This window comes from Glycine soja, chromosome 18, assembly GCF_004193775.1.
Source record: "Glycine soja cultivar W05 chromosome 18, ASM419377v2, whole genome shotgun sequence".
Lineage (NCBI taxonomy): Eukaryota > Viridiplantae > Streptophyta > Magnoliopsida > Fabales > Fabaceae > Glycine > Glycine soja.
Window position 1 is genome coordinate 1,823,494 of NC_041019.1, and position 14,327 is coordinate 1,837,820.

Below are 14,327 nucleotides of genomic sequence, written 5' to 3' on the forward strand. Positions count from 1 at the left end.
TCTTGCTGAAATATCAGGAGAGATGAGGTTTTATCCTGGTTTCTTCTATTTTTGAGCGAGACCGACCAATTACGTTATAGCATATACTTTCAAATGATATCAGAGAACGTTTGTAATCACGTATATGCGTAGTACAACTTTAAGAATACTCAATAGTTTTTCAAATCAAGATTTCTAAAATGCTTACGGATCAAGAAAAAAGTCTTATTCTATACCATTAAATATAAAATATGTATGGTGAATCATGCTTTTTTCTTATTCTTAATGTCAACATATATTGTTGAATACGAAAAATCGTACATATCTCATTTTTCACATACCAAAATTACTTAAAATGAAATTATACCTTATTTACCATAAGTGACTACTAGCAGGATACTCTTTAACACATAATTGAACAAATTTTTATTGAAAACTACAAAAGCATGACCGAAACTTGTAAATATGTGAAACCCCGAATTTTTTTTTATTAATGTGTTTAGAAGAGTGTTAAAAATGTATTATTAGTATTTCTTGACAAGAGGCAAATAGTGGGATAGGATTTGGCTCAAGAGATTGAAGCTGGCCATTGAAGTTGACATTTACTCTGGGATATACTCGGGCTTCATTGGCAGAAAGCTAACAGCATAAAGATACACCCTATCCATATAAAATTAACTAGAAATGCAAGAATGATTACAAAATGAGAAACACGAATGAATTAATGGTCAAAGTAACAAAAGACAAGTTACATTTTCATTCAATTATCTAATTATAAACCAAAGAATGTCTACCAAAACAATTGGATTAGCTCCATTATAGTTCCTCTTTTCTTTAAGAATCATGCTATACTTTCTTTTTTCTTCCTCCTCCTCTTTCTCCTTTTCTTTCAGAGAGACAAAAGATTGTTAAATGCTAAATTCATGGAGGGACAATCAGAACAAGAATTACAGATTTCTATGGAATTTTTCCGCATTTGTCTGCAGAATGTTGGCCTTGTTTGGGAGATTATACGTAATGTATTCACCAGATAAATCCAGAATTGAAAATATAATCTCAGAAGTTCACAGGAGAATAAGAGCTCCGGTAACCTTCAGACGGTCCCTTAAACTTCCTCACCAAAGATGTACACAGACTCTGCAGAGACAAAATAAATTACAATGCTTACACGAAGAATGCAACTCCCAACCTTCTTGAACATATCATTGAGCTAAAGTTTTAAAAATTCATTTTATCTTTTCCTACTGCTAAATTGGAAAAACTGAAATTGAAGCATTCATGTAGAAGAATACCTGTGTTCTCCTAGGCAAGCTAACCCAGAAGTCAAGGTTAGGGATAATCTGAAATATAGAGTCAACGAAAGAATATTCAATCCCAATTGCAGTAAAGTTCCACAAAAGGTGGCTTTTATGCTCTAAAAAAGCTCCGTGAATGATTGACAAGGAATTAACATTTTAAAACATCATAAACCATATAAGAAACAAAATTACTTACAGAATGACTGGGTGTGTAATTAACAAACAATTTCCCACCATTAGAAAAGAATGGAGAGTAATGAATTTGAGTTTCAGCATGAGATGTGAAAATTTAGCCATGTCATTTAAGTTACCCATACATAAATGGCAACGAATAAAAGTCCACTATGAACTGCTGAAAGAAGGTCATTGTGCAATGTTGATTCAAATTACCTCAAAGATAATAATTAAATCAATGGAAAAAAGACCACGAATAACTAACTGAAAAAGGTTTTCGTCTTCTTTTTCTCTTTTCACTTTCTAATCATTCAGAGCAGAGCAAGTATAAGGAAACAATTACGGAGTAGACAATTCACAAAACCTACATGAAAAACATATTTGTTTTAAAATTTATTAAAACTGTGTGCATTTGGTCCTTAACGAGAGGCTATAGACACATTGCTTTTGTTAAATTTAGAGACTAAAAACAAATAAAATTTAAATAAGAACTAAAAAAAATCATGTTTAGAAATCAAAAACATATTTAAGACTAAATAAAATGAAAATAGACATACATACCCTACCAAGAAACAGAGTACAAGACAAGTAAATAACAAAAGGATAGGAGAGAACATACATCTATACCACGAATCCCGAGGAAGAAAAATCGGTAAACTATACCAGCCAAGAGATATGCAGCAAAAAGGCACAAAACACTGGAATGAGATAAGATGAAACAACTCAGTAATTTATCCAAATCACAGCCCCTTGTGATAATTAAAGTCCCAGGCACGACAGTAAAACCCTTACATGATCAGTAAGGTGCCAAACCACCCCCACCCTCCTCCATGAACATTTATAATGATGGCACAGCCAGATGGGTGCTTTAGCTCAGTAACCTGCTTGAGAAAATTACAACAGTAAATAATAGTTGTCTTTGGTTTTAAATTCATATCACCTTCATATTGCTCTTTGTTTTCAACTTTTTCCAAGTCATTGTTCGTATTCTTGGAGGAGAGAGAGAGAGAATGATAGGAAGCCAGCAAGATAAACTAACATGTTAATAGTAAATAAAAGAAAGCCAAGATAAGAGGATATACCACACTAATGGAATATGGACAACAATATCATTTGATAATATTATGAAGTTTCTACAAGATAAATGAAAAGGAAAAGCCAACAAATTCAATCACATTCCTTGCTGTTTTAAGATTTCACATCTCAACATTTCCCAGATTTCCAACAATTGTCAGTGATTTTCAATTTCAAAGTTAACAAATTAAAAAAATACATACTGCTCAAGGACATAAAAGAACTATGATCGGATTCTGGAGACCTACATCATAGTATCATATTATAACAAACAATAGCAAGGAAGCACTAACTATTAAAGATATCCCAAAATAAAGTACTCACATAATCACAGGCCCCTAATCTCTCCAGAGCTTGCGGTCCCTGTAAGCAGAAGATTGATAATGAAACTTTCCAATCAGTATTTGGTTAATAATTTCTGGTTTAATCAACTAATTTTCTTTTGAAAAAAGAACAAAAAAAGAATAAAACCCCTACTTGCACTCCATTTAAATTGCAAAGAACAGACACAGCTAGCGAACAGTTGTACTTAGGGCCACTGTTTGACATTTTAACAATGACACCAGTGTGGGGGTTTTTCTTATCTGCCATTGGAATAGCATTAGAATCATATATTATCTAGTTAAGTTCATATTTAGAAGCATTATCAAAATCATTTAAATCAAGTGGTGCATAATAGACAAATTACAAAATGGGAGGAACATAAATGAAGCACCAAAAACTAGCAAAAGAAAACCATGGATTAAAGAAAATAAGAAAACAGAAACAGATGGGAAAATTGGGCTTACCAATAATATCAACATCTATTTTAGGGCCACGTCCTATGGCTGTGCATACATGATAACCTGCATTTATCACTTTGTTAGAGGATGACAATTCCATCCTACTTAAAATTTCACCCTAAGATATACTCAATAATTGACCTTAATTGGACACAGTTCATGTATCAAAAGCTTTAAATGGTTGAGCAAGGTAGAGACATAACTCCAAAATTAATTTTCTTGACCAACAGATGATGAAGGGGGCATGTTATTTAAACCCTAAAATAATCTCTACTACAGAACGTAGCCACTACTAATAATTCCATTGTACAGAAGCTGAAACAATATATTTTTTTTAATAATGGATGGACGAATTTTTTCAGACTTTTCAATGAGAAAGCGAAAGAGTGCACATATGAACACAGAAGAAAATGAATTAGTAATTGAAATCAGAAACACACTAGAATATAGGTTCTTATACCAAAAGAAGTGTACAAAAAATGAGAAACAAATGAAAACAAGAAGAAAAAATACAAAAAGAAAAAAAAAATCTTAGCAATAAAACTTGCAGAAATGAAAAGGTCTGATAATTTTTTTCTTTTTCTGCAAGTGCAATTAGCTACTATGAACAAGTTCAGTCATGCTATTACTCAATATTAAAAGCTTTTAAAGTAAATTGAAGCACTTTCAGTTCAGCTAACCTAAGGTCCCATTTGGGGTTGTTGTAAAATCCAGTTTATGATTTTAAAACTTAAATTTTAAAATAAAATATGTTTGGATAAAAGAGGGTGAAATGGTTTTTAAATCAATTTTAACTCACTTTTGGAAATAGGAAGAAAAAAAATTATAATTATAGTTTTAAGTTCTTAGAAATTGCATTGTCTCTTTCAATACTTTCCTCCACCCAGGGACGAATCTAGAGGGGCAAGCAAGAGCTTGAGCCCCCCCTCCCTCCTTGGAACTTTCCATGTATATACATATATATTTTTAAGTAAATTAGTATAAAATTAATTTTGTATGTTGTTATTAAAATAATGGTTAATGTTAATTAGTACAAAATTGTGTAAAATTAGTTGTGTTTGTTGTTTTATTGCAATGATTAAAGTGATAACTAGTGTAAAATTGTATAAAACTAGTGTGTTTGTTGTTATTATTATGATAACAATTAAGGTTATCATCATTCAATATAAAAATTAGTTTTAATTTTATGTGTAAAAGTAGTAAATTTTAAAAAAAAATTATTATTTATTAAAAGTTAGATATCTAAAAAATTATAAAGGAAGAAAAAAAAATTCCAGCCCCCACTTTATAGGGTTCCTGGATCTGTCCCTGCCTCCACCTTTCTTTGTCCTTCTTCAGCTCCTCCCCAGTCTTCTCCACCTCTCGTTCAGTCTTCACCTCCACTCACTCAGTCTCCACCACCAACTGCCACACCCCAACCAGTGAGCTTCCCTCCCCCCAGCCTACAACTCTCCCTCGCACAACTCCTCCATTTGCAGTTCCTCCACCCAGACTGACCCTAACACCCCTGTCATCTTCGCCAACCATAACCCCAACGCCTTTGTCAACTCCCCCCTGCTTCACCCCATGTTTCTAACTTTCCATTGAATGAAATGAATCAGGCACCATTCTGGATGCAGACGAAATATTCTTTTAAGTTAACATTTTAAAGGAAAATTATAATAAGATTGACAACAACGTTTTAAAACTGGAGAAAAAAAACTAAAATGACAAACTAAAAACTGGTTTTAGTTTTTAAAATTTTAAAAATTAAAAACTAAAAACCACCTCAAATGGAGCCTAAATTGTGTAATGTTAATGTGGTGGTAGAATCTATATTTTTCGGTGAGAGAGAAAGAGCAACAGAGACTAGCAAAAATGACCTGAATTGAATTTTTACTTAATGATCATCTCAAAAAAATGCTTCTGTAGAAGCAATTCTGTAATTGGAGAAATTCATACCAAGGTCAAACACGCACTTATCATATAATTCAATTCATAATGAGAAACTGCCTATGTTGCAAGGTACAAAAACTAAACAAAGCAGCAGTTCAGTTTTCTCACAACTACCACAAGCATAAAGCAGTAGACACTAGATGCAATTTATGTACAGAAACAAGTAAATTGGAGGAAAATAGAAGTGTCAGGAATTCTACCTCCAACGTTGTTTGCCACAAGTGCATTGCACTCCATCCCACAATGTTTTGGCCCTCCACAATCCTAACACAAACAATAAGACAATCAAATAAGCAGAAAACTTTGTAAAATTATGGGACAATAAATTATTAAATATATTACATTATTTCAAGATATTCAATGAAACAATTTACTTAAAGCAAATTGCAGCAGGACCTTTGAACAGCCTTAAAATCCTACCCAATGCCTATCCTTGCAGCTATTTATCTCTTTTCATCTCATCCTTTTGAAGTAGCATCACTTTTATGCTAACAGTGACCATTAGGCACTAGGCTAGACTGACTGATTGTTACTTGTTTTAAACTAAATATAGTTTCCAATTAGCTTCATCTTTTGGAAAATTTATCATACATTATTAGATTGTGATGCCAAATCATTCTTGACTGTAAGGTAACGAATCTACTAACATATTCTTCCTTATTAAAAAATATACAACTTCACAGTTATCTGTTGTGGAGCTTCTTTGTTTAAGTGTATATACAAGTGAGAGGAAGTATGCATGCATTGAAGATTCATACTTTAAGTTTCTGTTTATTTATACAGGCTCAGATCTCTGAAATGATTTTTACCATACAATTTTCTAAGAAATTTTAAAAAGGATGGATAAATACAAAGGAAAATGACTTGAAGAAAAAAATCTTGTACTGAAAAAATAACAGGAAACATTATATTATTACAAGACAAGCAACAAATATATGTACAAATGCTGTGATTCCATCAACTATTCCTTTATAAAACTAATTTTTTTATCCAAAACATAATTAATTATAGAGTATGATCATAATTCATAAATAACGTGTAATTATGATTACTATATGTCACTCAATCGACAGAGAAAAAATAGCTTCACAGAAAAGAGACAAATTTACCCAGCAGTCAGCACATATTGGAGGATCGTGATTGAAAATCATTCCATCGCAAAGCTGCTCAAACAACCGATGCACAAAATTCAATTATAGATCAACATAGCACAAACTTTAAGCTACATTAAGACTATTGTTTCCTATAAACATATATGCTGTGTTTTGAAAGTCCATCTGTTCATAGAAAGTTCAACTAAAGTGTTTGACCTTGCATAGTTACATATATAACAAACACTAATTCAGTCATTGGAGGACAAAAATGAAGCGAGTTTCTTTTACTAGTAAACCCCTACCTTTATCCTCAAAATTATATGGGTTGAGCATTTTAGTCCCTGATTTTGCAAAAATTCATTCGTTGTATCCTTTTCGGCCATAATTTTCACTGTCGTTTTACACCAAAAAGACTAAAGTAAATGACATTTTGTAAAGTCTTGGAATATTGAAGGGTTATAAAAATTTCAGGGACTAAAATGGTAGAATGACTAATTTGGAAATTAACTTGTTTCTTTAGAGTTAGAATGCTAAAGCCCCCCCCCCCCCCCCTCCCCCTCCCAAAAAAAAAAAATACAGATTATATTCTGTATTTATGAATTATGTCAATGACCATAGACAGCCAAATGGATGGAAACTCTACTAGCCAGAAACCAAAGAAATAAGTGTGACCTGATGGAGCCAACCTGAAACCAAAGTGTGGTATCATTTACTGCCACTTTGTAAAATCTACAAGCACCAAAATAAATATGAAAAAGAAATCTTCAGTCAGAACTGTATAACTGCCATATCCTTACATACTATTCATATTTAAAGCTAGTAAATTGTGATATAAGAACCAATGCTACCACCAAGGGTCAAGGGGGTCTATCTCGGTTGGTTGAGCATGTGCGTGAGTTATTGTAAACCCCTAACACTTTCTTCAATTTTTACGGATAAAAAAATGATACCACCAATAGGTGGGGTCTAGGTAGTAGTTTAAATGAGGTCTTAAGTTCAAACCCTATTGTTGTCATTGTAAAACAATGATAAACCAGAGAATCCATATAACAGTTAAAATCCTAACTTGAAAAACTAAATCCTCCAAACAACTAAATTCCAAAACTCTAGCACTACCTTATAACATTGATTAACTAATCCGGGAAATGATTCTAAACATGAATCAAGGAAGACTGAAATATGAAAATTCAATTAATAAAACAAATTACAGAAATATATATATATCCTAACAATCAAAAGGTTATGGAAAACAGAGAAACAAGAAGAAAAGACGGAACAGCGTCAAATAAACGGGGAGAGAGAGAGGGTTAAGGGCAGATCAGGAAGAGACCCATCTTCGCTGAGGATGCCGTGAGGGAAGTTGCGAATGGGAGAAGAGAGGGTGTAATTGTAGAGCGTGTTTCCGTCGAGAAAAGAGAATTGGCAAAGTGCAGTAGCGGTGGCGAAGGTTAGGTGTTGAAGAAGAAGAAGCGTGAAGAAAGTGACGATGATGATGCGTTGAGCCACCATTGTCGTCATTGTTTGAAGGGTGAAAACGCACGCCTATTATTTCATGCTGAGAGTGAAGAAGATGGGAGAAGAGAATAGGGAACAAATGGGGAAACATCTTGTGGGGGATCATTTTAGTTTTGTTCAAAAAAGTATTCATATTTTACAAATTCAATACTAAATTCGCGATTTATAATTATTATTGCATTGAATTTTTATTGTTATTCAAGTTAGGCAGCAATACTCAAGTTAATTGCTAACTTGGCACTAAGAATGTCCACTAATACAGTTTAGGTGAAAATGACAACATTTTTTTTAATTTAGTCTTTTATTTTTTTAAAAAATTATTTTATTCACTTATCTTATTTTTTATATGTAGTTTAATTTATTTGATTTATTTAAGATTGACGTTATTAATTATTTAAGAATAACTTTTTTACAAATAAAATTAAGGGGGGAAAATAAAATTAAATAAAAAAGCATTTTAAATAATTAATGACATAAATTTTAAATATATTGAAAAGAATATCAAATTTAAAAACAGGAAATAGGATAAAATATTAAATAATTTTTTAAAAAAACATTAATAACTAAAATGAAAAAAAAATAAAATTAATAACAAAATTAAATTTTTTAAAAGATAAATACCCAAACTAAAAAAATTAAATAACTAAATAGATCATTTAATTTTTAATTTATAAACTTTCATGTATTCAAATATCAATCACTAATAATAATTTCAATAACATGTTTAAATAAGAGTTTTTTAATCTAAAAATATACTAACTAATAAAATTTTATAGGTGTACTAACCTTAAACATTTATAGTTTATAATTTACATAGAGCAATAATTATTAAAATTCAAATTAGATATAAAAGATAAAAGACAGTAAATTAAAAAAACAGAGAATTAACAAGATCAAATTTATCCATAAAGGTAAAATGTAGATAACTTGAGTTTTTTTTTGCAAGATGAAGGTGTGTAATAAGAGTGGGTAGGCGGTTCGAACCGGACCTAATTTTAAAAGAATTTCAATTTTAATAAAAATATAATACAATAATATAAATATAAATAAAATCTCAATAATTAGTCAATTGCATCAATAAAATAAATAATATTAACAAAAGAAAATCTAAACAATAAATCTAAAATATGAAATTTAAAACATCTCCAACAACGATTCCATATTTAAATAGTTTGAACCTTATCCATCTCCGCATTTAACAAGTAGAACAATGATGAATTGTAGACAAAAATAGGTAAAAACAAAATTCTAGAGAGGAAAGAGATGTACTTTGTGTGATCGAAAGTGTCGCCTACTACATATGATTTGAGTTATTTTATTATAAAAATATATTAAAATATCTTTAAAAATATTTATTTGACCATTATTTTTAGCTTAAATGATAAGAATTGATATTTTTATTATTTATGGCGTGTAGATATGAAAATGATAAATTAAAAAATAAAAAATTGAGAAAATATCAAAAAGGAAGATTTGTAGCATGTTATCATTTATCTTTTTTATCTTAATCTTTTATTTTTCTTATCTTATATTTATCATCTTTTAATTTAAATCTAATCTTTTATTTTTATCTTTAAATCTTTAAAAGAAAAGTTTTAAGTGAAAAAAAAAAAATCAAACATAATATAATTGTGTTAGAGTCACACAAATATATTATAAGTAGATTATAAGTATAAATTATATTATAATATTAGAGGAGATTTATAAGTAGATTATATGTATAAATTATATTATAATATTAGAGGAGATTTAAAGAAAAAGAAATAAAATAAAAATAATATTTTTGACTAACCCGTGAAATGAAATCACCCTAGACAAGGTACAAGTACAACAAAAGAAACGAAGTTGCTACAAACTGAACGGCGGCGCAGCCATGGATTCGGAGTTCCCCAACAAAGCGTTAACGAGCACGCGTTTTTCCGACCTGAATCCACCACTCTCTGAACCGGTTCTCCAAGCCCTATCACACTCTGGCTTCGAGTTCTGCACCCCTGTCCAAGCTGCCACTATTCCTCTGCTCTGCAGCTTCAAGGACGTCGCCGTCGACGCCGCCACCGGTTCCGGCAAAACTCTAGCTTTTGTCGTTCCTCTCGTCGAGATTCTACGCCGCTCCTCTTCTCATCCCAAGCCTCACCAGGTTCTTGCATACTCTTATTATTTCTTTGAACAATGCAAGCAGTCTGCTATTCGAATTTATAGAATACCCGCATCCCTGAATAGTTGTGTCATTGATTTCGAGAGAGAGAAATTATTATTAAGAAAAATGTTGAATAGGGTACTGGATTTTAGTCACTGGTGTGTTTGTTAGTTCCAATTTATTTTGTTCAGCTTGACTATAATTAGGTTAAATGTACATTTGTTGTAGGTGCTAGGAATAATTATATCCCCTACAAGGGAGCTATCAACTCAAATATATCATGTTGCACAACCTTTCATTTCAACATTGGCTAATGTTAAGTCCATGCTCCTTGTTGGTGGAGCAGAAGTAAAAGCAGACCTAAAGAAAATAGAGGAGGAAGGAGCAAACATATTGATTGGCACGCCTGGGCGGCTATATGACATAATGAATCGGATGGATGTCTTGGATCTTAAAAACCTTGAGGTATGTGTTTCATTCTTCATTTTCAGGTATGGTTTGACATTGTTTATATACATTGGACATGAAGATTTACTGTTGAAAAAATGTTCAAGATTTCTTTTGGTCTTGTTGACAAAATAATATTTGGTTGATGTTGTTGCATCCTGCTTCAAGATCCCTGGTCTTCTATTCTATGTATGCTTTAAAAGAGGGACACAGGTTAATGACTTGACGCTGTAAAGTTATGTGATCTAGCTGAAGTTGTTGGAAAAATATTCCGAATAGAGTATTTGATTTGACTTTTTTTTTATTTACTATTTTAGCCAGTTGACATTATTATGACTGTTCTTACAGATTTTGATTTTGGATGAGGCTGATAGACTCTTAGATATGGGATTCCAGAAGCAGATAACTTCTATTATAACTCTCTTGCCTAAGCTTCGGAGAACTGGTCTGTTCTCTGCTACTCAAACTGAGGCTATTGAAGAGCTTGCTAAGGCAGGATTGAGGAACCCAGTGAGGGTTGAAGTTCGAGCAGAAACAAAATCAGAAAATGGTCCTGCATCATCAAAACAACCAGAATCTTCCAAAACACCTTCAGGACTTCACATTGAGGTAAAACTTATGAGGCACACTAGCATGCTGCTGGATTGGATGTAACTTAACAGTGGTTCTTTCTCTTACATTCTTACTAGAATCCATATAGCAAGTTTCATGTACTGCTAATAGATGCATAATACAGTTTATGTTTATCCTTTGCTTATACTGATCTCCTTATCCTTTTGAGTTTGCAGTACTTGGAATGCGAGGCAGATAAGAAGCCATCACAGCTAGTACATATCCTGATAAAGAATCTCTCGAAAAAAATTATTATGTGAGATACACGTTGATAATTAATGATGTGATTTGTGCAGTAGAAGAGTATTTTATCATACCCAAAACATCATTTTGACTCTAATGCAGATATTTCATGACTTGTGCTTGTGTTGATTATTGGGGAGCTGTCCTTCCTTGTCTTTCTGTTTTGAAAGGCTTCTCCTTGATTCCCCTGCATGGAAAGATGAAGCAGGTATAGTTTTGGCCTTTTTGGATGTTAGCATTTTTCTATATCGAAGCATAATATTCTATAAATCAGCATTGTTTTTCTTATTTCCCATTATTTTGTCAGTGTCTTACCGTTTACATATTTGATTATTTATTTATTTTGCCATATAGTCTGCCAGGGAGAAAGCACTAGCTTCATTTACATCCCTTTCAAATGGAATTCTTCTATGTACGGATGTTGCAGCACGTGGACTGGACATACCAGGTGTAGATTGTATAGTGCAGGTATTGTCTATTGACTATTGCATTTCAATTTTCATCTTCTTTGGTTCTGTCTCTCTCTTGGTTGCTAAACCATGCATTGTGGTTGAAATGTTTTCTTGTGCAGTATGATCCTCCTCAAGATCCAAATGTTTTCATACATAGAGTAGGTCGAACTGCTCGGCTGGGTAAACAAGGTCATGCTGTTGTCTTCTTATTACCAAAGGTTTGGTCACAAGTATATTCATGTTGTAATGCTTTTGATATTTCATGCAGGATTCTTTAGAAGTGTTGATTTTATTGTAATGTAATCTATACAAATGTGTAGGAGGAATCTTATGTAGAATTCCTGCGTATAAGAAGAGTTCCTCTTCAAGAGAGAATATGTGCTGATGAAGCATCTGATGTTGTTCCTCAGGTTTGCTCTAGGCCTTTTATAATCTTATTTTTTTTGTTTTGTCATAATATTTGTATTGACACAATAGAAAGATCCTTTGCGTGCTGGTTAATGGTTAGTGATACTCATTAGATATATGAACTAATTAATCCTTTTTTCTAACTTCTAATTGAGTAAACTAAATAATCAGTGGAAATAAATTCCTTGATACAACATGACGATGCCCTGATTGCCACCAAGGCTGATGCTGATTTTGTTCATTCACTCTTTTAGAAACTTTTTTGTCTTTTTGATTGCTTGTTTGAGTAAACATGCTTACCAGTCCTATATTTATCAAACTGCAAATTGTATATGAAAATCTAACATATTTCGATTTTCCAATAACAACACTATTGATCAAACTTGCTTCAGATTCGTTCTGCTGCAAAAAAAGATCGCGATGTCATGGAAAAGGGAATTAAGGCCTTTGTCTCTTACATCCGTGCTTATAAAGAGCATCACTGTTCCTATATTTTTAGGTGAGTAATGTTTATGAATAATGTTGTTTTCATTTTATAGTGAAACGTCATCATTATCAAACTAATTATTCTCACTCTTGCAGGTGGAAAGAACTTGAAATTGGTAAATTGGCCACAGGATTTGGCTTATTACAACTTCCTTCAATGCCAGAGGTAAAACACCACTCACTTTCCATTGATGGATTTGAACCAGTTGAAGATATCAATTTGGGGGACATTAAGTACAGGTAAAAACATTTTCATAGCATAACTTTTCTAGTTCTTGGGTAAAAGCATTGCCAAGAACCATTTCTCCCCAAAGCTTAAGCTGTTAGGTGAAAGCTTATGAATGATATAAATAATTGAATATAATGTCTAACATGCCATAGGAGCCTTTTGGGCCTTAAGCAAAGGCTGGGCCACCTTACCTTGTGCTAAAATTGATCTTTTTTTTTTATTTTGAATAATGGAGATAGAATGTGTCAAACTCTCTGTCCTGAACACTTGGTCAAGAGTCTCTAATACCATGTCAGGAACCTTCACTACCAAAAAGTCAAGCTGTTAGGTTAAAACTCATGAATGGTTTTACATCTAATAAGAATCAATTGTACCAATGTTATCGGAGGGAATGAAAACCATATATAACTTACTTCTGTCTTACTTTATTGTAATACTTTTATGGGGTGGCAATTGAATGAGTGCCTTAATGTGGTTTGTTTGATTTGAAGCTCACTAATGTTGAGGACTCATGTTGGAACAATATAAAAATAGTTTTGGCTTGAGCTAGATTAATTATGTATGATATTTATTTTATTTTTTAAAATTATAATTAAACTTAACTGTATAACTATAGTTTAAAATAATTAAATTATAATTCAAATTGAGACTGAGCTTGAGTTTGAAAATTAAAATGCAGTCAGAGCTTGAGCTTTGATTTTCTTCAAGCTTCTCCCGAATTTTTATCTGAATTATGAGCGGAAACTGAAAACTAATATTTTAAGCTACTCTTGAAGAGGAGAGGTATTTGGAAACCATTCTTTTGTTTACTTATTGCTACGTTGATCTGGATTAAAGGATTATCCAATTCCCCTTTTTCGATCATAGAATGATGGAAATTAATTTCATGTCTTGTAAGATTTACAATTGACTATAATATGAATGTCCTGGATTCATATTGTCTTTCTATGGTCCTAAATATACTTTTCCTTTCTCTCTTGGAAACCCATGCTGATGGCTTAACTTCAATAATATAGGGATAAATCACGGGAGAAACAAAGGAAGAAGAACCTTCAAGCAAAGAAAGAAGCCAAAGAGAAAGAGCCAAAACCTCAAAAACCGAAGAAAACCCCAAATGCACCCACTGACATGCGGAAGAAAACAGCCCGACAGAGACGTGCTCAGCAGACAATGGAAGACGAGGAAGAGTTGATGCATGAATACCGCTTGTTGAAGAAATTGAAGAAAGGGACCATAGATGAGAATGAATATGCCAAGTTGACAGGCACTGAGGAATTACTTTGAAAGCAAAGTATGCATGCCTGATTATGCTGTTCTGGATACCATGGTTGAAAGCAAAGTAATGAATGACAGTTTCAAACACCACAATTTTGGCTAGTAAGTTACTAGATTCTTGCCATGTGGGTACACTGTAGGCATCTAATCTAATAATATAAAATTTGTTAATCCATTCTTTGGCATG

General features: G+C 32.4%; 2 protein-coding genes across 3 annotated transcripts; one reads left to right on the top strand and one right to left on the bottom strand.

The window, feature by feature from the left end:
* Positions 1 to 675: 675 nt before the first annotated feature.
* LOC114395087 lies at positions 676 to 7,977 on the bottom strand. Of its 2 annotated transcripts, XM_028356786.1 has the most exons (11): positions 7,667 to 7,977; positions 7,023 to 7,065; positions 6,352 to 6,405; positions 5,443 to 5,506; positions 3,314 to 3,370; positions 3,003 to 3,109; positions 2,850 to 2,888; positions 2,244 to 2,332; positions 2,071 to 2,149; positions 1,272 to 1,319; positions 676 to 1,116 (listed from the first exon to the last, which is right to left on the bottom strand). In XM_028356786.1, exons 1-11 carry the CDS (start codon positions 7,852 to 7,854, stop codon positions 1,036 to 1,038), a joined length of 849 nt encoding a protein of 282 aa, XP_028212587.1. In that variant the 5' UTR covers positions 7,855 to 7,977; the 3' UTR covers positions 676 to 1,035. The 2 variants fall into 2 exon arrangements, with proteins under 2 accessions (XP_028212587.1, XP_028212586.1); XM_028356785.1 differs by lacking the exon at positions 7,023 to 7,065 and having other exon boundaries at positions 7,667 to 7,969.
* A 1,689-nt stretch (positions 7,978 to 9,666) lies between these two features.
* LOC114396659 (DEAD-box ATP-dependent RNA helicase 18-like) lies at positions 9,667 to 14,311 on the top strand. The gene is made up of 11 exons (XM_028358747.1): positions 9,667 to 9,988; positions 10,217 to 10,453; positions 10,784 to 11,044; positions 11,224 to 11,303; positions 11,393 to 11,498; positions 11,645 to 11,758; positions 11,862 to 11,960; positions 12,063 to 12,152; positions 12,543 to 12,649; positions 12,733 to 12,876; positions 13,882 to 14,311. Exons 1-11 carry the CDS (start codon positions 9,725 to 9,727, stop codon positions 14,147 to 14,149), a joined length of 1,770 nt encoding a protein of 589 aa, XP_028214548.1. The 5' UTR covers positions 9,667 to 9,724; the 3' UTR covers positions 14,150 to 14,311.
* Positions 14,312 to 14,327: the final 16 nt, after the last annotated feature.

Coding starts and splice junctions, on each gene's coding strand:
- LOC114396659 (XM_028358747.1), top strand. CDS start 9,725: ATGGATTCGGAGTTCCCCAACAAAGCGTTAACGAGCACGCGTTTTTCC. Junction 10,454..10,783: donor TGGATCTTAAAAACCTTGAG/GTATGTGTTTCA, acceptor CTGTTCTTACAG/ATTTTGATTTTGGATGAGGC. Junction 12,650..12,732: donor CACTGTTCCTATATTTTTAG/GTGAGTAATGTT, acceptor TCACTCTTGCAG/GTGGAAAGAACTTGAAATTG.
- LOC114395087 (XM_028356785.1), bottom strand. CDS start 7,957: ATGATCCCCCACAAGATGTTTCCCCATTTGTTCCCTATTCTCTTCTCC. Junction 3,371..5,442: donor TGTGGCAAACAACGTTGGAG/GTAGAATTCCTG, acceptor TGATAAATGCAG/GTTATCATGTATGCACAGCC. Junction 2,150..2,243: donor TTTGGCACCTTACTGATCAT/GTAAGGGTTTTA, acceptor ATCTCATTCCAG/TGTTTTGTGCCTTTTTGCTG.